At 37.2% G+C, this 23,201-nt stretch overlaps 1 protein-coding gene across 4 annotated transcripts in view; it reads right to left on the bottom strand.

Annotated features, from left to right (window-relative positions):
• TRRAP (transformation/transcription domain associated protein) overlaps positions 1-23,201 on the bottom strand; it is a 76,672-nt gene that overhangs the window by 50,741 nt on the left and 2,730 nt on the right. For 2 of the 4 annotated variants that reach the window (XM_071571639.1, XM_071571640.1), the window contains 25 exons: positions 22,797-22,901; positions 22,095-22,178; positions 21,314-21,370; positions 20,583-20,708; positions 20,178-20,255; positions 19,862-19,950; positions 18,880-18,976; positions 18,377-18,515; positions 18,172-18,250; positions 16,908-17,142; positions 15,797-16,124; positions 15,583-15,680; positions 14,747-14,941; positions 14,016-14,207; positions 12,429-12,594; positions 10,965-11,221; positions 9,959-10,159; positions 7,787-7,965; positions 6,568-6,767; positions 5,574-5,791; positions 5,256-5,453; positions 4,085-4,345; positions 2,926-3,087; positions 1,612-1,708; positions 1,047-1,168 (listed from right to left, as the gene is read on the bottom strand). In XM_071571639.1, the coding sequence (XP_071427740.1) occupies positions 1,047-1,168; positions 1,612-1,708; positions 2,926-3,087; positions 4,085-4,345; positions 5,256-5,453; positions 5,574-5,791; positions 6,568-6,767; positions 7,787-7,965; positions 9,959-10,159; positions 10,965-11,221; positions 12,429-12,594; positions 14,016-14,207; positions 14,747-14,941; positions 15,583-15,680; positions 15,797-16,124; positions 16,908-17,142; positions 18,172-18,250; positions 18,377-18,515; positions 18,880-18,976; positions 19,862-19,950; positions 20,178-20,255; positions 20,583-20,708; positions 21,314-21,370; positions 22,095-22,178; positions 22,797-22,901 (3,963 nt within the window). The other 2 variants (XM_071571642.1, XM_071571643.1) reach the window with 2 other exon arrangements.

Raw genomic sequence — 23,201 nt, 5'->3', positions numbered from 1 at the left:
TTTTTTACAAGAATCTTTCTTAAAATAGATTCAGCTGACTTGGTTTTATTTCTTTCATTTTGTACTTCCGCAATGCAATAGCTCAAACAACACTTACTGCTGGGAATATATAGAGTGACAAGATGGATTTGGGAAGCACTGAAGTATTTCTGACACACAGTAGGTTATTCCATGAAATAACCAAGTAGGAAATCTTAATTACAGACAGACTGAAAAACTGGTACAGCTATAAATTAAATACACAGCTATGGACAAATACTTAGACACTGCTTTATTAAGATCTGGCCAAAGGCAAGAGAGTAAATTTCTGTGTTACAATCTGTATGTACACTGAGCAATATGAAAGGTCAGAAGAACCTGTCTGCAAGCAGCCAGAGAGTATTTCCTGTCATAACCAAACATCCTATGGGCATTTATCACAGGAAAAAAACTATCAGAAAAATCTGATGTATTAAGTCAGAACAACCCTTACTTGCTCCCTCTTACCCCTCAACCCAACTGTATTGTCAACAAGCCATAAATAATTACATTTCCTCTCTTGATCAGAGTGACATGAGAAGACATCTGACCTCTGGTCAGTCAATGGCATAAACAAATGCAAAGCACCAATGTCACTCCAGTTACATTCCCTGTTACGTGGCAGCCAATCTACACATCATTACAAAGATGCTGGAAGTCACTTCATTAGCTTTTCTTTTCATTTAGAAAATCTTGCTGAACCAGAAGCAGGCACAGTTACTGGACAACAAATAATGATGAGAGAATATTCTTATCCCTGTCCTTCCAGTTGGACAGAAAGACTGAAAGATTTACCATGGTACTTACTTAAGAGCTTAAAATGCCTAATTTCAACTTGGATATTATTTTTATGGCGAAGTTCAGACTCCCAAAAAACGACATCTGACAGAACCTTTTATCAGTGTCACTAAAAAAATGAATAGAGCAGACAGTAGTTCCTATAGAGAACTTTCCCAAGAAGCTTTGGCCCAAGGAAGGAAGGCAGAGAGAACAATGGCCTCAAAACAGTCTTGTTCTAACACAGTCACCTTTCTCATGCATGCTTCTCCTGCCTCCTGCAGTTCATTATTTGTGGAATTCAGTGCCTTGAAGAGTGCAGCAATGATCTTCTCTCTTGACTGAGGCAAATAATTGCAGGCAGCCAGAGCATCTGCAATAATAAAGTAAATTTGTTCTCTTTGTTAACACAGTTTCAAAAAGGAGGGGAAAATAAACCCTAATTCCACACCACTTCTCTTCTGGTTTCTTTTTATGTCATCCTAAATTGCAAAGAGCTAAAGCATTGCATGCATTGCCAAAACCAAGATGCATCATAGAACAGTAAAAGAATGGGAACTCTATTAGTGTTCTAAGGTTTTCCTAATGCCATATAACATAATTAATCTTGAAATGTTTTGGGTTCATTTTGGAAACTAAATTCTAGTCATTAGGAAAGCACTGGTGTTTTCCCATTATTCTCTCCATTAAACTGTGACCTCTAGAGAGCAGTCATCAGTCTTCCAGGCTCAGGTTTTCTGCTGATCCTGGTCACCAGACTGCCCATTGCTCACAAGGACACAACTACATCACATTTTGTTTGCCAAGTTTACTTACTTAAGGCTGCAATTCGAAGAGGTACAAGTGATGGAAGACTTTTGTAACAAGGTAGTTTCATTAAGGCAGTATCTTCGGCCTCACACAAATTCAATAACTAGGAAAAAAAATAAACAATCATTTTAGAATTGTGACTCACATTTGAAACTGTACCTTTTGAGTCTAGTTTCCCCAGAGCCAAGTTTATGGAAACACAGTAATCAAAGTTCAAATTTCACCAACAGGCAAAAATTCTACTCAAGATTAGGATGGATGAAAAACCATGAAAACCAGTATTTTGCCAGAGGGAAGAGAGCCCATTAACACTGCCACCAGATAAAGGCCAGGCAAAAATTAGCCATTTTGCATTTTGGTGGCCAGTACCAACAGGTCTGTTTACAAACAGGCTACTCATATGACAAAACAGGTCTACAGAAAAGCTCTCCTCCTGAATGGCAGTAATAGCCCAGAAAATACTGAGGAAAGGGGAAAGAAAACAGAAGGGGATTAACATGCTGAAAATGTCTTTGGTAATTCTAATGGTCATGGATCACTGCCCAGAGGAACAACTCCTCTTACACAGCTCTCCTCTTTGCAGGTGAGTATTTTCAATGCACGTTTATGGATTTTGTTAAAAAATGGACAGGTTCAAAAAGAGTTGTGCAAGTTAACCATGTCCAGGTTGCACCAATAATCAAGGATGTTAAAATGCAGACATTCACAACATCAATATATCACTCTCACCTTTACAGACATTTTTTCATCTAGAGCACTTTGGTTTTGTCTTCAGTCAAAAAACAGAGGATCTTCTGCACTGACAATTATACCCCATACCTGCCTTGCTACCTGCAATTGTTGTTGGGATCAAACACCATCTGAACTTATGTTTGGACAAGTCAGCTGGGAAACCAAGGCACAAGACAGTTTCTCTAAGTTAAATCTACACACAGGTTTTATATCTGATTTTACTCAAAATATTAGGGACTCAAAAACCTTAGCCAACAACATCTATGACTTGGTGGTACCACAATTTATTAAACAGACATACTGTGTATAAAAATAAGACTTAAATATGAAATTCAGGGCTACTAGGCCTGTACAGTAACAGCAAAGCTCATTTAATATATTTCACACAGATTGGGATATTCTGTCTAGCTCAGAACTATTATGGTGTATGTAAGAGTACACCTCACTTCAAGTTTCACTGAAATGTAAGAATTTACTTTTGGGAAGTTTAAAATGCACAAAGAAAAATATGTGTTTTAACAATGAAAGTCCTAACACCATCACTAATAAGTATCTCCATTCAAACATAAGAACACAAAGAGAAAGCACCTCTGTGTAGAAAACCTTGTGTTCCACCACATTGAGATCCATCGTGAACAGCCGTGGTTGGAGGGTTGTGCAGAAGGTATTTCCCTCCATCAGGCCAATCTGGGCATTGGCAGGTTGATGCCTAAGCAAATGCTTTTTAGGAGGAACCATGTCTTGGAGAACCTACACAATGCAATTCAGAGACTGAATTAGCAGCCTATTCAAAGAACCCACAGGCCAGCCACTGAGAAGACACCACTTGTCATGGCTGCACGTTCCTCTCCCTTTACTACTTTACTCCCTTTCTCAAGCCAGATGTATGGCTTGAGAAATCACTAAGTGAGAAGAAAACTATTTCTCTAATTTAATTCACAGTCACTTCATAAAACAATGCAGTATCTGTAATTAATACACACTTTCTATGGACAGAGCTATTATATTTAATAACTTCACGTAACATTATAAATAAGAAGGAAATTCATAGATTGAACCATTTCAAACATTCAAGTCAAGAGACAAGAATATTTTAAGCTCCTAAAACATCATAAAAACAAAACAGTTAGTGGAACTTCTTTCCATTACACCAACTTCTCACTCTCCTCCATAAACACCTTTAGCAAAATAAGGTATCGATTAGGAGGTTTCTCTACATGTTGCCAGACTACAGTAATGACACCTCTAATTTGGTCTGTTGTCATGGCTCTCAGGGCTCGTGTTCTCTTGTCTTAAAGAGAATGCATGCTATTAGCTTTAAGGAGGATCCAGCAAAAAGTTATTTCAACCAGCTCTGATCTTTATAGTCTCTTTCTGGATAGGGAAAGGCAGAGCAATATGCCTCATATTTAGGGAATAACATCAAACTCATGTTCAGAATGGAGTATCCATGTGGCTAGCCTATGTCTGATTGGAGGCAGGATGAACAGACCATAATTTAAGGAAGTGAATCAACCTGGAGACACTGTAAATACTGGCCAACAGTCAGGCACAGCCTGTATGAATTTCTGTAGTGCTCCAGCCAGTGTATTTCAGAAAAAGGAAATCCAGTAAATTACAAACATATGCTACCAAAGAACAAAGAACTTAGTTCACTAATGTGGAAAAATGTCCCCAGAAAAGCATTTCTGCAAATCAAGACTGGAAAAGAACTTCGCACTCAGGTTCAGTAAGTATTTCTGCTTACCTCTTTATGTGGCTCCATGATCACTGTGACACTTTTTCCAGTGACCTGTGCAAGCACCTGCAATGAATGCATGGCTTGTTTTCTCACAGTAGAGTTTGGAGAAGTTACTTCTCGAACAAGGTCATGTGTTACATGATGGAAAGACTTTTCCTGTGCTGCCAGGATTTCTTCTGTTTTTTCTTCATCTTTTAAAGGAGTTGCACATCTAATCAAGAGCTGTTCTAATGTGGTTTTTGCCATAGCAACTGCTCCATTGGAAACCTGGGGCATCACAGATTATTTTTATTAACAAAGTACAGAACAAAGATCTCAAATCTACACACTACTCATCAACAAACCTAGAATTTCATTTTGATGAATCTTGTGCAAGTTACGAAAAACATATAACACATATTCAACAAGTCATTCCAAAATTGTGAGCTGCAGTGCAACATAATTTTATTAACAACCTCAAGCACTGGAACCCTTTGCAACGTTGTCACCATGTGATTCACAAGGAGAAATGACCAAGCAGATGATTTTCTAGCTACATATAACTGCATACAGTTTCTTGGTAAGATGAACACCTTTCAAACTAAACACAAAAAAAGAACAAACAAAAAAAAACCAAAACAAACACCACCACCAATCCCCCACAGTGTTTTGTGCATGTTTTTCAGGACAAGAAGAAATGCTCTCAAGTTGCACCAGAGGAGGTTTAAATTTGATACTGTGAAAGAAATTTCTTCATTGAAAGGATGGTCAAACATTGGACTAGGCTGTTCAGGGAAGTGGTAAGTGTTCAAATAACACACAGCTGTGGCACTTGGGGACATGGTTAGTGCTGAAGATGACAGTGTTACATTAATGGCTGGACTTGATCTTTATTTCCAGCCAAGCTTAATGATTCTATGACCAGTGACAGTGAATCTGTGTTCTGCTGATCTGCACGAGGCCCAAAAGAAGCAAGTGTAATCCCAATAACTTCAGCAAAGTTACGTGGAAAAATCTGACCCCATTCCTAACTTCAGGTCTTGGATTAAGTTAAAATTAAGTTAAAATTCACTCCTATCTACTGCAGATACGATGCATTAAGAAGTTCAATAAAATCAAGATTAGCAAGAGTTCTATCTGTGAATTTAAGAACAGAAGTTTTCCCCACATTATTTGATATAACTCTTTCATTACATACCTCTCCAGTCAGATCCATCATAACAAACAGAAGTGCCTTCAGGAAAGTCTGCTGGTTCTGAAGGACCCAGATTAGTGGCAGCCGTTCCATAAGAAATTTGATTGACACAACACCTCCTAGTTTAGCATACCAAGCTTGTTCATAACAGCAAGCACATAAACGTTCCACAATGTATGAAAACAAGGGAAGCTGACAAGCCTGGAAACAAATAAATGGGTCAGTTGCCTTTTTCAGCTCACTCGTAGCCTCCAAAAATACAGAAGCAAAATTGCATTGACTGAAACTAGACCATTTAAAGACATTTATAAAAACCCTTACCCTTTCTTTTGAACCCAAGATAATGCTTGCAACATCAAATATCACTGCTAGAGCCACCTCTCCTATTTTGCAGAGCTCCTTCTCCTCATATGCCATGCAGATTGCTATGGCATCAATAAGCACCAAGGGATCCATGCCTTTTGACCCATTTTCTTCACTGTGAAACATGGCTGTGCTGGGCTGGCTTCCAACCTGATAGCACTGCAGCAAGAAGGGACCTGTAATTTGTAACAGGGAAGAAAAGAGAGAGGGGAGAAATAAAGATAAAACAATGGATATTTCAATATGAATAGTCTTTTAATTAAACTTTAGTACTCCTTGGACTAGCTGATGGCAAAACCAGTAAGCCCTGTGCTTATTAGCATATAAATGGATTGTAAAGCATTCTTCACTTTTGGAAGAAAAAAAAAGATTACATCTACTTGAATATTTTCTTCTATGCACTAGACTGTGCCCTGCAAGATTTAATTAAAACGAAGAATCATAAAAATTCAAGTTACATTAATGTGACAATGAAGAGTGATATGCTTATACTATGTCTTTTCTCCAATTACTTGTCATACAGCTCAACTCCGAACAAAAAGTTTCTTTCATGGACACAGCCACTGCAGTGTTCTAATGTTCACTTAGTTCCATAATGCTCCTTCAAAACCACGAGTGGAAAAACCTCAACTGAAGATCATCCGCAAAAATTACTCTGAGTATCCGGTTACCCAAATGCTCTGAAACTATAAACTGTTCTAAGCTCCAATTATTTCACTGGCTGTAGCATTTTGAGAGTATTATTAGGTGATTGATGGCTTTTTTGAAATTTTCTTAATAATTTTCACTGCTCCAAAGAATTCAAACATAATTCAGCCATCAGGAAAAAACCAACATAGCTCCACAGAAGTGACTGTCACATCGTGGCCTCCTCAAACAAATTCCTGTGAGTAAAAGCACAACCTTCCCCTCCCTCTCCTGAGGGGCCACACGCTGCCTGTGCCCCACTCACCGCACTGCTGAGCCACGGCCACCATGGTGTAGTGGCGGATCAGACTGGCCACGAAGGGCAGGGCACTGGGCCTCAGGTCCTTGATCACCGCGGACATGAACGCGCCCGTCAGCGCCTGCTCGAAGGTTTTCCGCGCGGGAGTGTCCTGTGCCTTGTACCGGTGCGAAATGATCACGCTGGGGATGGACTTCTCGGTAAAGCTGAAGGACAACGTAAGCTCATTACAAGCCTTAACTGCGGCACTGGCAGCTCAGTCACAACCACTGTCAAGCACTTGATTTAAAGTTTGCTCTTGGTATCTAACTCCTTCTCCATCTCCTGTTCTCCCCTCATTTTTGCAGAGCTAGACCAGTTCACTCGGTCCATATTAAATTTGTTAACCACTGGTCTCAGCATGATGGATAGCTCAATTTCATCAGGAACATTTAAAACCCATGCTTCAGAAGAAGCCAAGTATATACAAGTAATAGGTGTACAGGCATCACACTGCAACTCAATTACAGCATGGAAGTTTCAATATTTTGACATTTTCCCCTTTTTTAAAATGACATTTGATTTCAATCTCGAATGATTGAAACAGTACTTATTAAATCACTGCCCAACAAAACCCACTCATTGCAAAGCTGTATTTATGTCAAATCTAACAAGTCCAAACTGTGAAAGCTGTTAAGCTCTTTAGCTACATTTACTACACTTCAAGAGTTGAATTCAGCACACACTTTTTGGGTAAAGATGACAAAGTTGTCCAAAACCAACAAACTCATTAAGTATAAATGACTAAAATTATAAAAGATGTCAAAAAAATCAGTGAAAAGCTCCCACACTGAGACAACTGGAGGTTGTGCATGTGGCTATGCTATAAGCTTAGTCACTAAATGAAACCAAATTTTGTTTCACTTTAGCAAGAGATTAGATGTACATAAAAAACATCCCGGTGTAAATTGATCTTTAAAAGACAACTGAGCGTCAGACTATTCCAACTATTTATATATATGAAACTAATTTTAAAAAGAAGCTTGATCATATGTAATAGATTATACATTGGTCTGTGATTAGGGGAAGAAAATTAAACTACGAAATATTAACTCAAGCCATTGGCATTAAATACCAGGCTAACAAAATAGCCCTTTTTACCAGGAGTTAAAAACCCCATGAATTGCACAGAATAATCATCATCTCTGAACTACATTGTTCTACAAAAACTATAAATTTTACATACACATTTACTTTTAAAGAATTGTCATACTTGGGATGTGCAAGAAGCTGGTATAATGCATGTTTATTGTCATCCAGGCTCATCATAGCTACCAGGAAACACTTGATGACCTCCCAGGCCTGCCTCCGGTAATACGGCTCAGTGTTGGCGCTCTTCAAACAGTCCAGAGCGGTCTCGATGGCCTGGGATGGAGACACAGAGAGTGACCAAACCTTCTGTTCTCAGCAGTAACAAGGAAGTCATTAATCAAGGGAATGGTATCATCAATATATATAAAAAGTAACTTTTAAAGGATGTACAATTTGGAGTGCCTAAGTTGAGAAATTCAGAGAGCACCCAATATTAGGGCTCAAAACTGTTATGACATTTGCTGTGCTTTTACACATGTTAAGTTTCATGGCAGATACATTTGTTGCCATGGCCAGAAAGCATTTCAAGTTATGAATGAGGTAAACCTTCACTCTCCTCCCTCCAAAAAAACCATTTCCTCACCTTCCCTCCAGCAGTAATTGTTGTTCCTAACGCCTACATACTATATGCATACAATGCATTTGCATCCATATGTAAATGGCACTAAAAATACCCTGTCTTACAACAGAGTAATTTGTATTTTCCATGCATGATGAAACGTCCCTGTAAGCAACTTCTGAACACCATTTCCTTAATGGAAGTAGTATTCATCCTTTGAAAAAAGATTTAATACATTTAACCATTAAGAATAATTCAAATCAATCTTTAATGATATGAAGATGATTAAAGAGGGGGTGCATCTCTTTAGGAAATTTCTATGTGTTTTATATATCTATTATATATATGTATGTGCACCTATCTATTTTCTATCCTTCCTCCCCAAAAGAATGGAAGAAATCAAAAACAAGTGAGATGGGTATTAAGTAAAAAAAACATAAAAGTTATTCTGGAGTGCATGAAATAAGGAATTTCAATTACCTGACCAATTGCAAATAAAATCTAACCCTCCATGTTTAAACATGATTATGTAGAAAAAGGCATTGCTACAAACAAGTGGGATTTTCCTTCTTTGGTATCTCCACTTCCTCACTTAACTAGTTGTCATCCCATGTTTGAATAATCTTATGAGCATCTCAATGAAAACAAAATGAGTTTTACACAGACCAGTAAGTATATCAAAGCACTAAAAGCACTAAAACAGAATTCTTATTTTGAATTTATTCTACTTTTTTGCTTTCTAATTTGACATTTTCACAGATATAAAGTACTCAGCAGATAACATTCTTTCTTGGTCAACACCAAGCAGCTGAAGATTGTTCCATATCATTAACCAACATGTCAGATGCTTAAATCCTGGAAAACTTGGTTTGAATTAAACCCAGCAGGACAGGAAAACATCAGTAATGACAGCATTTATATGTATTCAACTCATCAGTTTCAGCACAGAGGAGAAATCAGCAAAACTGCATTTTAAGAATCATTTTTCCAAGCTATTTTAAGCCTGTTGTCTGTGTGAAGCCAGAGAGTCAGCTGCCCTTAAGGAAAATTTTTTGCTACATTCAGATTATACCTCTTACAGAAGTATAATTGAAAAGGTAAGTATTAAAACTCCACAGGCCAAATTAACTCAGAATCCAGCTTTGCTCTTAGATCCCGAGACCCAGAAAAGATTAGGTTGCTGTAATTAGTGAGAACTAAGCCTTTGTGATCCACCACAGCTCTCAGATGAGAGCCAGCACAGAACAGAGTGGGTATGCAGCATAAGAAGTACCACAGCTACCCTGGAGACAACAAACAAACCGAATCATCAACAATGAGAACAATCAGCACTAACGAATTTCTACTGTCAATTTTCCATACACTTTAAAAAGAAAACAGGGAGCTTTTAAATTGGATTCCTGCTCCTAATCTAAGCAATACACCAGAAGATCCAACCTTACCTATTGTGTGATTCTGTGAAAGCATTTACTTGTGCCAGTTTAGCTCCTTCTCCTATCATTTTATAACAGCAGAACACCATGTCTAAATCGATTATTTTGAGGGGGACAAGTGACACAGTTTATAGGAGAAATAAAAAAACTGGCAGACACACCACATGTTTTATGGAGATTTTACGGAGCTTGTACAAGTAAGGAAACTTGGTAAATATTTCTCTATTACAGATATTTTAAGTTTCTCAGCACTGAAAATAACTTAGGCCCTTACCTTTTCCATTGGGAGCTGAATAGATGCTTTACAGTCTGAAAATTCAATTGTAATACTGGGTCCTTGGATTTCTGTGACTACGTATTGCAGCTTCTGGGACTCCTTTAACATCTTCCTGTTACTTCCCCCAAACTTGCCGAGCACCCGGTAGGCCACGTGGGAAATGCTGTCCGCGGGGTTGCGCAGGGTGCGCCACAAAGCCTGGGGCAAACGGCACAGGGGCACACCAGGCTTACTTCAACATTTATCCAGTTAGAATGTAAAACACCTCAAGTAAAACACTCATTCTTGTATCTGGGGAGCTGATCCTGCCTATGTTCCAGAACATACTTGAATATAAGCAGTCTTGGTTTACAACTCAAGTGCTTTGTTAAAGGTTGTCCTAAATGCAGTTTTGCATTACTGTGATCAGCCACAACTGGAATGTAATTTCATGTTTGGGATAAATATTACATAAACAACATTATTAATTAAAAAAACCAGACCAGTTAAGGCTGAACTGAATTAACCTCAGAGCTAGTTTTGAAATAAAAAGCAAATAACGTAAATATAATATAAAACATGTACAAGCACTGTATTAGGGAAAATAGCCACATTTAAATGTTCTGAATTTTAGCCACATCATCTTCATTGCATATATAAAACTTAATGACATGTTGAAAGTAATTTGCTTTCCTTTTTTGTTTGTTTGTTTTAATTATCCAATTCTAATCATTGTCTCATTAATCACCGCTCATTAAACATAAAAATATTATTTCTACGGAGTCCCACATCTTAACTTTAACCCCTTAACAAAGTATATAGAAGGAACAATTCATTCACTTCTAATTTTCAGAGTTTTCAGCTTAATAGGACAACACCAGCTGTCCTTTAACACACACATCTGACTGGTATGGTCCTTATAACAGATTTTTCAGGTTTTCATAAAGAAAGCTTCACACAAATTTCTAACAATAGTTAGCAAATCAATGACCTCTTGTGGTCTAACAGGAAACAACACATTTACCTGCATCAGCTCTGCTCGAACTGGCTGAATATGATCATACAGAAAGTCTGGCTGCAAGTTATCCACACACAATTCCAGAGTTCTTAAGCCTTGGCTAACCAGGGTCTGGGATCCATTGAGAGCTGACACCAAGGGGTCCATGAGCATGGGCAGATAGGGCAGCAAGGAGCTCAAACGAACAGGCACAGTAAGGCACAGCTCTACAAACAAGTCCTTCATGTGCTGCTTATGAAGCCCACTTTGTAACATATTAAGTCCTGAAAATCAGGGATAAGTTATACACTCAAAGGAAAAGGACAGTACCCAGCTTACTGTTAAAAATTGCTATTTCCTAAATTCAGAATAACCTGACATTTTTAAATTCTGTAGAGCTTATAACTATAAAAAATGGATTTACAAATATAATGCCATTCATAATTCTAACTTACATCTAAGGATTTCATGCAGTGAATGCTTCTTTAGGTACATGCATACAGAAGAAAAGAGTATCTATGAATATTCTGAAATTTGATATTAGACCCAAAAAAGCAGCATTTGAATACAGCAGATGAAAAACAGAAAAGGCTAATTTGATTCAAACCTCAGCCTTGTAACAATAAAAAAAATCCCACACAGAACAAATTATTTTTAAAATACTGGGAATCCTGAAAAGAAACATTTAATGAGTTCAAGTACATTCACTGTCACATACAGACTAAGCATATACTCTCCAAGTTATTTTAATTCCCGTAAAGATTCCTCCAGCTCATAAACTGAGCTACCTCTTCTACATGGTGATTTATTGATAATGGACATATTTCCAAACTACAATAAAAACTGCCCCTACAGCTGTAGATGGGAAACAGTTACAGTTCTGGAATAGTTCCAATTAGCTTGTCCCTAGGTTTAAGTAGCTCTCCACATTTCCTTTTTCATCCTCAATATCTCTGGAACACAGTCCTTGCAAGCACAAACACTCAATTAATCAAAGTGATTGTTATTTCCATTTCTTTTTGCAGACTGACACTACTTGCATTTCTATTTATTGTGCCTCTGCAGGTGCACACACATGCTCTCAACTGCAGATCAACTAGAGCTTCCCTGCAATGCTCTTCCCACAAAACCAGCGTTGGCAACGTTGCTTCTCCTACTCACTTATCCCTCAACACTTTATGGCAACTAAGTTTTCCATAGCAAAAAAAAAAAACAAACCAAAGAGACAAATGGGAAAATTCCAATAGCCCCACAATGAAAAGCAGAAGAACAAGCAGCAGAAATTGTGAAGCAGCCAAAACTATGGAGCCTGAAGCAGCTGAGAGTAAATGAAAATAAGCCACATTCGAGTTATTTAATCAACTACAAAGCTCAAAATCAGAAGCTACTTATCAGGGTTATGGCTTTAGTTTGGGGGGATTTCAATTACATGAAATACTATTTACATTAAAAAATCAGAATGTGAGCTGGGGAAAGAAGGTGTTGTTCTACCTTGCAGTAAGTTTGGTAACAGCGGCAAGAACTCTTGGTATAACAGATCGTGACTGCCTCCTCCAATAGATCTGAACAGGGCTCTGAGCAGCAGGAAATAGTTATAGGGCTCTTTGGCAGTCTGTGCAAGTTCCATAGAGCTGTTCACAATCTTGTGCAAATGTGGCTATAAAGAAAGTAAAGCTTGAAGATTAATAAAATACCAATTTATCATCAATGTACTGTACAAGAGTTCAGCATGAGATTCTGCAAACCTGACACAATGAAAAATATTTGCTCTACAGAACTTGGGGATGGGCAGCTGAAATCAGAGGTATCAGAATGACAAGATAAATCACTTGACAATATTAATTTACTCCTGATCCAACTCCATCACTAGTTCTTAATTTTTGTGAATGCTAAAATTTCATTTTGAAAGCAAATCCTTCCAAGTAAAAACAGGTTATGGAACTGGTGGCCTTGCTAGAGCAGAGGACATGAACAGTTTGCAGGAGTCATTAAAGAGAGTTGATAAATTCAAGCATTCTCACAGATCAGGGACAAACAGGAACACAATTCTGGATTTTATTAACGTCTAAAATGCTCTCTGCATTGCTATGCAAATGCTGCAAATGGCCTCCATCATTCAATTAAATTGTCTACCCAAGGCCCCTATCATCAATCCTGCAGAAACAAAAAAAGTAACAGAAGCATGAAACTGTGAAGGTAGTAAATTACACTCTTTAAATTTAATCTCCATCTTATAAAATCCAAATGACCTTGATTCTGATGACAAACTACAAGAATTTTAGCAAGATTATATGAATATTGCTTCACATTATTTTTGAATATTGCTTCATATTACTGTTAGCTTTCAAAGAATCTGGATAATTGGTAGCGTTTGCTCTGTTCTACACAGATACCTGTATCAGAAATTTTGTTTATAAGGTAGAAAAACAAAGTGAAATGATGAGAGAACAATCAGCATTCATTAAAATTTTAAATGTCTTTTCTAAGTATAGGCAGCTGTTGCTTTTATGAGAAATGCACACTCCTGCTTCAAGCTCAGCATTTCTAAATTCATTGAATAATGATGATCTAATCAACATAAATAGATCCTTGGAATACACAGACAATATGGTGCAAATGGAAAAAAAAGTACAATTCCTTAAACCCAGAATTTTCAAGAGCATAGAAATATCTAACTCAAAAGGTACCTGTCATTGAATGTGACAGGAGTGAACAAGATTGACCAACATACCAAAAAGTGATTTCAAACCAAGCAAAACTCTTACATTAATATGGAAATAAAGGGGGGAAATACACAAGATATGCATCTTCTGACCAAGAAGTTACCTGTGTTTATGGAACACAATCCCAGATCAGCCATTCATACTCAGAATTAGTAACACCATTTCAGTTTCAAATAGTAAGCAATATTCCCAGAAACCATCTCTTATAAACAATGTTCTTGGCATTTGGAAAAAATGGAGATGTATCACAAATAGTGCTTCAAACACTAAAAGACTCTCAAATGTTAGACAGCATAAAACTCCTAAAGAGTCTTGTTTTTAAAAGAGACTTATTTTTAACACAAATGACCTTTACCTTCAGCATTTGTTCATTTTCAGCTGCAAATAGTGAAACAGAGCCAAAGACTAACTTGAACAGCTTGAGATACAGATTGGAGAGTTCCACGTTAGAGCCCATTTCTGGCAGCCGATCCAGAAGATACTCCACCAAAATCGTTGCAAAGAGGGCAGAGGTAGTAGGGTTTGCCAAGAAGGAATTGGCAACAATCTATACAAGGAAACCACAAAGAAGTTATTACTGCTGTAATGAAAAGAACAAAAGGATAAACACACTATCCATTTAAAAAAATCCAAACCCTAAGACAAATTTCTTTCCCCATCTCCACTGCCACCCAGTGATTTGGGTAGTCCTCAGTGGAAAACAACCATGCATGTAACTTAATGTTCCAGTTTGAAGTTTAATTTTAAATGGATATTATAGGATCTGCATTCTGTTGAACAGTAGAACATGAACACAACAACCTGCACAAAACAACAACTCCATAGTGCTCAGCACTGTTCAAGAATAAACTCCACTCATCTTCTAAACTGAAGTCCTCATGTTTGTATTGCATCACTTAGTCTGGAAAGGTTTTGGAAAATCCATCTTTACATTATTTTCATAGACTATTTCTACAGAGACTGCTTCAACTCTTGCATTCTAATTTCAACATTATTATTGACAATTCCACTTCAGCCATATGAACTTAAAGGCATATTTCCTACATGCTCTTTATTATCAATGGAAAAAAGCAAACAAAAACATACCTGAAGAGCATAATTTTTTGAGATTCTCTCCACCATGTAAGGAACAGTAGTTTGAAAGATTTCTTTAAAAGTTAAAGGGTTCATCATTGTGAATACACCAGCAAAATGCTCCAGAACTTCCTTTTCCTCTTTCATCCTGACTGTCTGACAGTTTGCTACTCGAACATATGTCTGCCCATTTCCTGCTATTTGAACCTAAATACAGCAATTGAGAAAACATATATATTAGTTGCAGAATTTGAGTAACTTTCCCCCCATTATTCTTAAAATACCTTTGGCAAAAAAATGGAGTTTTATTGGGTTTCATATGCAAGACCCATACAAATCAGGCACAAGAGTCAACCATGACAAAAATAGTAAAATAGAAATATTTCAGCACAGATTTTAAAACTGTGAAGATAGGAGTGGAAAAAGACAACAGCAAGAGATACCAGTGCATGTGTAAAGCTACTTAATACCCAATCACACACACTTAGATTTCATCAGTACTTTGTGTGACTACAGAGGATAAAGAGACATGTGAATGCTTCCACTGATAGCTAAACTATCTCTTTTAAGAAAAGTTTTAATCCACTATATGAAAGACAATCTTTTTTAGTCTAACCTGCCTGCATAAACGCAGACAATAATGGCTGTTAAGAAAACAATTTGATCCTTTCAAGTGGTAAGTACTGTGAAATTCACAGGATTTCTCCACAGCCCCGGTACTAAGTAAAGACTTAATGAAAATATACTACACGTGAAATTTCTCTTCCAGCTGACAAGTAAAACCTTATTAAAAGATCTAACATAAAGCAACTGTATAAATCAAAGTGTGATATGGGCAGGTTACATACCTGATAAATATCTAAAGCTTGCATTGCATATTTTACCAGTTTTATATAGATTTGAGTCTCTTTAGGTTGCAACTGTTTATTGGGAATGAATTGTGCTTCTGAAAGAAGAATAAGACAGTAGTTAACCATTAAAAATATCATTTGCTCTCATGGTAGAGCGTTTTAATTGTAGAATTATGAATGATAAATATAATTAAATATGATGCAGTTTTACCACCAGGAGCTTTGCATGATGTGATGCCCCATGTGATCGTTTTGACACCACAGACCAAAGTTTTCACGAGGCTCCGGCAATCCGTGACCTGAAATGTCTGTTTATCTTCTTTTTCTTTCTCCCCTTGTTTTTCAAACACAGGGACTGGTGCAGGGGCCACTGGAGTGGCTGGGGCAGGAGATGGAACAGGAAGAGGGGCTGCATTTGCTGCTGTTGGTACCCCAGGTAATGCGGCTTCAGCAGCCCCGAGCTCAGACTGGGGCTTGCACTTCTTAAAAATCACAGAAAGCTGGTACCGTGCTATGGTGTGGAATTTCAGAACAAAAACCTAAGGCACAAAGAGAAAAGGCAAATGAAAGAGTAAGGAGGGAGAAAGAAAAAGAAAATAAGTTTATTCGTCCAAAATGATCCTAAATTAATTACTGCTAGTGCTCCAAGTCAGCATACTGAGATCAATAAAATTTACAACTACTTCTGAAGTCATTCAAATGAAGCAAACACTTTTAAGTCTATCAACACAGTAGTTTGCTTACTTTAAACAATTGGTGCATCCCTGATTTAAAAAAAAAACCACAAAAAAAACATAAAAAGAAGCCCCCCAAAAATCCTCCATATAAAGAAGATTCTTAAAAAGAATCAGTAGGTCTTCAAAACGCAGTTATTTCAAATTTTACAGATTATGTTGTGCTATACCAAGGACCTCTGAGAAAATTCTCTTTCAGGGTTTAAAAAAAACACACACCAAAAAGAACACATCCACAACCAAAAGATATTAAAAAATACCATTCTTAATTACTCTTAAGCAGGGCTAAAAAAAGATTACAATTGAAAATGAAATAATAATTAAAGAGATAAAAAACTCAAAACAGACATTCAGTTTCTTGATTCATAGTAAGTCACTGAATGAAGCACCTCCTCTGTGCTTGAGATATTATCTGAGCTGCACAGCATGGCAAAAAGCCCTTCTCTGAAGCATTAAAGTGAAATACAGTACACAAGCTGTTTCTACATAGTCTCATTTCTGAAGAAAGGAGAAAATAAAATGGGATTGACAACATAGTATAAAATAGGATATTTAATTTACGGTCAAATGCTTTAAACAAATCAATACCTCCAGCATTCTCATCAGAATATCTCTACCATTTCCATTTTCCTGTTCACTTTTAGACCGGATACAGTCTACCAAATTGAGCAGGAGCTTGCAAGACATGGTCTGGATACTGCTGGGCAAGGACTCGTCGTCGATGTTCTTGGCAAAGAGCTGCACAGCGAGGGAGAGGTCATTGAGGGGCAAATGCTGCCGGACGTGATGCACCAGGTCTGCCAGGGTGCTGTATGCCAGGGGCCTGCCAGTGAAAACAAGAGAGGAAGAAGACTCATTGAGCACAATTCAAATCGTTGTTAATTGGAGTTAACAAATAATTACTGCCTGGAGCTATTTCCAAATTTCTAAATGTAAATTTTCTATTTTCACCAGAAATCCCAGCGTTCACAAGCCTGTTTTGGTTACACAAGGGAATTATAACCTGTACAATCTAACCAAAGGTGCATCAATCTGTCCCACAACACTGGTGTTACCTCTCTGATCTTTTTTCCCCCACTGCAGAACATCCCAGCACATATTTTTATCTACATACAATTCAGAGCAAATAACATGTTTTAAGCACCTTCTGATCAGTGTTGTTAAGCTGTTTTACAATTAACCCATTGATGATTCATTATTCCAAAAGCAGTTATGAAAACTGATACATTTTAAAAATCATTTGTTTTCAACTACCACGTTAAGCATCTAGTACAGCAAATACTTCAAACTCTAATAATACATGTGGTCAATAAGGTACACCTGATACGTAAGTAAGAGGAAATAACTCTCCTAACTCACACACTTTAATTTGGTCAGCAAACTCACCTAAAATCTGGACTATTGAAGACACAAAAAATAAGTTTTGTCCCCATTTACTTTTTCAATTGCAAATGACTATGTTTTAAGATATTCATTGATAAAATAGTTTAAAATCCCTTTCAGATTTTACAATGGACATAAGATTTAGAGTGTTTCATGAACTCTTGGGCAGATATTGAGTCAATTGCACTGTGGCCACTGCTTTGGTTGTGCTCTGCAATTCAAAACAATGAAATCATTTTCATTCACCCATTTATCTCATTTTGCCCTACACTCACACCACCATGATAAAGAGTTAAACAACAGCCACTCTTTACAGCAGCATAAGCCCTGCCAATAAAACAACCTAATAAAATTAGTTATTTGAAGCAAAGATTTAGGACCCCATATAGACAATGCTGTAAATATTAATAACTTTGAAAGTAACCAGCCCTGGCAGGCACTCAAATAGCTTTTCTAGACTTTGTCCTACCTCAGCGTCTCTCGGGCAGTGTATCCAGAGCCAATTAGTATTGATTCATCAAACAGCTTGTCCATGCAAGGAATAAATTCTGAAATGTAGAAAAGAGAGAGAAAAATGAAAATGCTATAAGTGATGACTAGCAAAGGAAATAATCAAAATAAGAAATAGCTGAGATCTTCCCAGTTTATAGGTAATTTATAAAAGTTCTACATACGGCTCCTGAGGTCTGTTGTCAAGATGTGCTTAGCAGCAATCAGAAGCTCCTTCCGGAGATGAGCTGTTTCAGCTGGACAATTGGAGAGCAACTGCAACATTCCTTTGACCATTTGCTGAGAATATTTCGCCACTAATTCCTACAACAAAAAAGTAACATGAATACAACTATTCTGACATTTTGTTCTTAAGGTCTGCTTTTCATTTGCAAAATAACTTCCAATTAAAATTCCTTTGTTGCTCTTTAAAAACTCTACTTGTAAAAGTAAAATACAGTACTCATTCCATAAGTGTCCAGGGAGGGGGAATGGCTTATTTTTACTTTGCATTCAGATGAGGATACTTCTGAAAGGACAATCAAGTACAGCCCTACCTTCAAATTTGCTACACAAATGCTCCTCTCTCCAGTCCCTGATGCTCTGCAGTCTTTCTGGTCACATGCCTGCCATAAAGCAACTAGAAATCTGTTGCATTAGGTAACAAAGTAATAAAAGGGCATCCTACCTGGTAAATTCTGATGATGTAAGCCAAAAAAGACAATGTTTTAATCTGAGCAGCAATAAAATCAGCATACAATTCCTTGTTGTAAAGTTTATGTTGTCTGAAAGTAAATTGAAGAGTGGTTACAGTTTTGTTCCTCCTCTTTAATACCTTCACTCAGAAAATCCCACCAAGTTTCAAATTACACTATCTTGTAGTGAGGTTTTTGCTTCATAAGGGAATAAAGCACCATGGCAGAGCTCATTTTCAACAAGCCCTCTGCCATTCAAATTCCCAGCAGCATCTTATGCTCCAAGCAGAAATGCGCAGCCCTGAGGCAGCCACACAACATTCAACTTCCCAGAGAAACCCAAGCCAATACAAACCATCAAATATTTGGCCCCTTTCCTCTAACTGGGGCCAGTTTTTTCTCCAAGCAATACTCTCTCCCACAGACTTGTCTGTCTCTCAAGCTTCAACCACTCATTCAGATCATCTGGGCAGACAGAGAACTTGCTCCCACTGCCCTGCTTAGCACCACTTGCTGCTCTCAAGGGCAGCAAAAGCAGTGCCCATACCTGCAACATCACAAGGCTAAGCTACACCTTGAAAAAGTAAAAATGTATCACTGTTCTTATGGCAAAGATTAAACAACAGCAAGTGCCCCAGATCCCATGGTCTCCATGACTGTCTGTGGCAATATGGACTTTTGTCAGAAAGTCTATTTTTAAAAAAATGCATTATCAAATACTAAATTGGGATCTACTGCACAACTACAGATTTTATCAGTGACATATAAGGCAAATTTCAGATTTGCTAATTATTTCATCTACAGGACTTTGGCAATTCTTAGTCAAATAATTGTTGCTACTTTTGAGATTAAAAGCAGTAAGACAGACTATATGCAAAAATTGCAAGATATGAAACAACATTTCAAGCAATATTGAATGGCAGGTTTAAGTAGTTTATCCCAAATATCATCAAAATACTGTCAAAATGCTCTTACCTTGCTTGAGCAGAAACTTGTATTATAATAGTGTTCATAATCAAGGGCACAAACTCAGCTACTACATTATGAATGTTCAGCTTGTAGAGCTTAAAGAAAAAAAAGTATTATTAGAGAAATTTACAAGTCACACTTGCAGCCAACTTATTTGAGAGCTAATCAGAAAAAATTAAGACATCTCAGCAGCTTATTTTAGATGGTATTTTAATCTCAAAAATACATTATATTCATTTTTACTACTATGGAGCCAGCAGAAGTCACACAAGCCATTCAGTAACAGGAAGTATTTACATGCAAAATACTGGAGTGCACGAACCTGATACATGAGAACAACAATAATAGGTAGCTCAGCCAAGACCTTTAGTGATAAAGATCCTCTGGGAATTATTGAATGCTGAAAGAAAGAATACATGTTCTATAAACAATTTAACTATTAATTCAAAAAAGTACAATACATTTTTGCAGGAACTGCTCATTTTAATAGCACTATACCTGGCAATATTAAGATTTGAAAAGCACAAAAACATTTGGTATTATAATAAATAAAAATCCTGTAATTCCAGCTCCATAGAAAATATCTGAAAAGTTTTAATCAGCTTCTATAGATAGATTTTGATAGGAAAAGCAAGCAAAAAGAAAGTCTACTAAATCACCTGGCCTTATGGTCTGTAGTATTGTGATATAGACAGTGCCATAGTGTAGGAGCAGTTGGAATACTCACTGTTCTGGTCTCACTATCTTCTCTCTCCGGGTTTACTTTCACCACAATGGTTGTAATCATGCCAACCATCTCCGGAGTAGGAACAGTGTTCTCTGGAATCACCTGAGGGTTCTCAAAATACCGATTCTAAAGCAAAGAGCAGAAGAAAAACATAATAATGCTACTAACAGTCAAAAGGCCACTTCTCCCTTTAGAAATATTACATATGATTTTTCCCCAGAACAGTTTTTAACCCTCTGCAGGTGGTGCTGGAACTGCAGCACCTGCCAAGACCACACCCTGCAACCTGCCCAGTGCAGAGTGAGGCAGAACAGCACCCCCAGCCCAGTGGTGCTTTTGCTACAGAAACACATCCGAATAGTTACTCTGTATCAGGGAGGAGGCCCCAGACATCCACAGCCACTCCTGCCCTCACCCTTGCCCCAGAAACAGACACATTTGGCTACATAGAAACAACTGCAGCCAACGCACCACAGCTTTACAATGTAACAAAAGTTCACCTCAATTTCCTCATGTGCAGCGGTTTTCCTCCAAGCAGAAGGTTTTCCAAATCAACATCTAAATGCCTCCATTTTTAGACATATTTCTGATAAATATATTCACTAAAAATGTATTTACTTTGTATCACTAGATACAAAAGTAATTATGTCAGTATCTTTTACAGAAAAATTAAGAAATAAACACAAGTTTTCTGACACTTGCAAACACAATGTAAGAAATAAAAAGCTTACCACTACTTTTGGAAGTTCCTTGTAAATCTGTTTTACAAAGTCCAAAAAATGATGGATCTAGGAAGGAAGAAGTCAGTTTACCATAAATATATTAAATAAAAAAATAAAGCCACAATTTTAGAATCTCTGTATTAACAGTACAATTACATAAAATCTCTACTCAGCAGTACAGAATATTTTTCACAATAATTGAAAATAATCTGAAAGTGCCCTTCTGTTTCCTTCTGTTCTACCAATATTAATTCAAATTTCACTTGGGAAGAATCTTATCTACCCATCATCTCACAGTTCCAACACAGTATTATTAGAAATAATTACTATGAACCAAACAAGTTTTCCCAGAAGAAAACCCAGGAAAAAAAGGCAACTTTCACATACTCCTTGATGAGTCACAGAAGAGAAGAAGGGGACACGGGGAAGACAATCATAATATTCCTTTCAAGATTTTCCTTTCACAACCAAAAAGGCATCAGTTCTCTTCCTTTGTATGGGAATTCTATTCCTTAGTCTGATCATATTGTCCATAAACACTTGAAGCAAGGACAAATAAGCTTTAACAGTTTGGTTTCCCCAGTGGTTCTAGCACTACGCAATCCTCCTTCAAAAATTACTTTATGGTTAAAAAAAGTAAATTAAATATATGGTCACCACAACAGGTCAGCTAACAGCAAAAAAACAAAGGACAGCAGGAGCACAAACCAGCCAACCCACTTGACCAAAACAGCAGTTCTGAAGAGCATGGCAGTAAGTTTTACACCACATAAAAAGATTTATAACATACCTCTTGAGTGATTGCTGGACGGAACTGTTTGTGCAATTCAATAATTATTCTTAAGCAAATCAGTACATTTTCCTCATTCTCCGTCTGAAAAAGAGAATGTTTAGTGAGTCCACTGCTAAATTCTTTGACCACTCTGTAAGCACTTCAAAACCCTATAAAATTATACTCAATAATCTGAAGCACCCCATTAATATGGATTTGCATGAGCAAGATGCCTTTCCTTTGACATCTTTTGCAGTCCTAGAGTGGCTAAAATTAAAGCCACCCCTGAAGGAACAAAAACCGTGAGTTTCAGCCACTCTGTACCATCAGACCTGTTCCCATCACCCCTCAGACAGACACCCATGTGGGGCTATTCAAACATCTCTGCCTAGAGCAGGCTATTTTCTGGGAGCTTCAAATGACAGTGTTTTCAATTTTAAGAAAGAAAACAAACTCTCTAGAATAAACTCTCTGCCAGAAAATCTTGCCCAGCATAAGAACAGTTCCCTGCATCTGTAAAAATTTAAGTTTTCAAAGGGCAGAGCAGAACAGCCAGAAAACCTTTAGGTGCTAAGAGACAATATGGTAAAGCCAAAATGGAATGACCTTCCACTCTTGCTCCAGCTATTGAGAATCCTACCCCCAGCAAATTTTGGAGATGAAGAAATAGAGAAAAATATTTCTGAATATTTGAAACAGTTTTAAAAGGAAAAAATATACCTCTAGAAATCTAAACATCACAGACAGGATATTTTTGGTATGAAGACGAAGATGTTCATTTGTTGGTATCCTGTGAATTATTTCAAGCACAAGCTTTCGGAGTTGCTGTAAGAAAAAAAAAAGATATGGCAGAACTTTTTTAAAAGCCCTCAAAGCCCAACAACTGGTTGCAACATCTTTTTCAGTTTAATAGGGAAAAAAGCCATTTTCTTTCATGTCAACATAGCCTTATATACAAACACATAAAGCTTCCTACTACCCACATATGTGAATTAAGGGAAATTTAACAAATTTACTGTTGAAAAATGCAAGTTGTCAAACTTTTTTTAAGGAATGCAATTTTAAGTATATAATGACAAATATTCCACTTTTGCCTTTCATTCCTAACCTTCAGTAAAGTCAGTA

This window comes from Pithys albifrons, chromosome 16 (assembly GCF_047495875.1).
Source record: "Pithys albifrons albifrons isolate INPA30051 chromosome 16, PitAlb_v1, whole genome shotgun sequence".
Taxonomy (NCBI): Eukaryota; Metazoa; Chordata; class Aves; order Passeriformes; family Thamnophilidae; genus Pithys; species Pithys albifrons.
The sequence above is the reverse complement of the archived record's forward strand: the minus strand, read 5'-3'. Positions and strand labels throughout refer to the sequence as shown.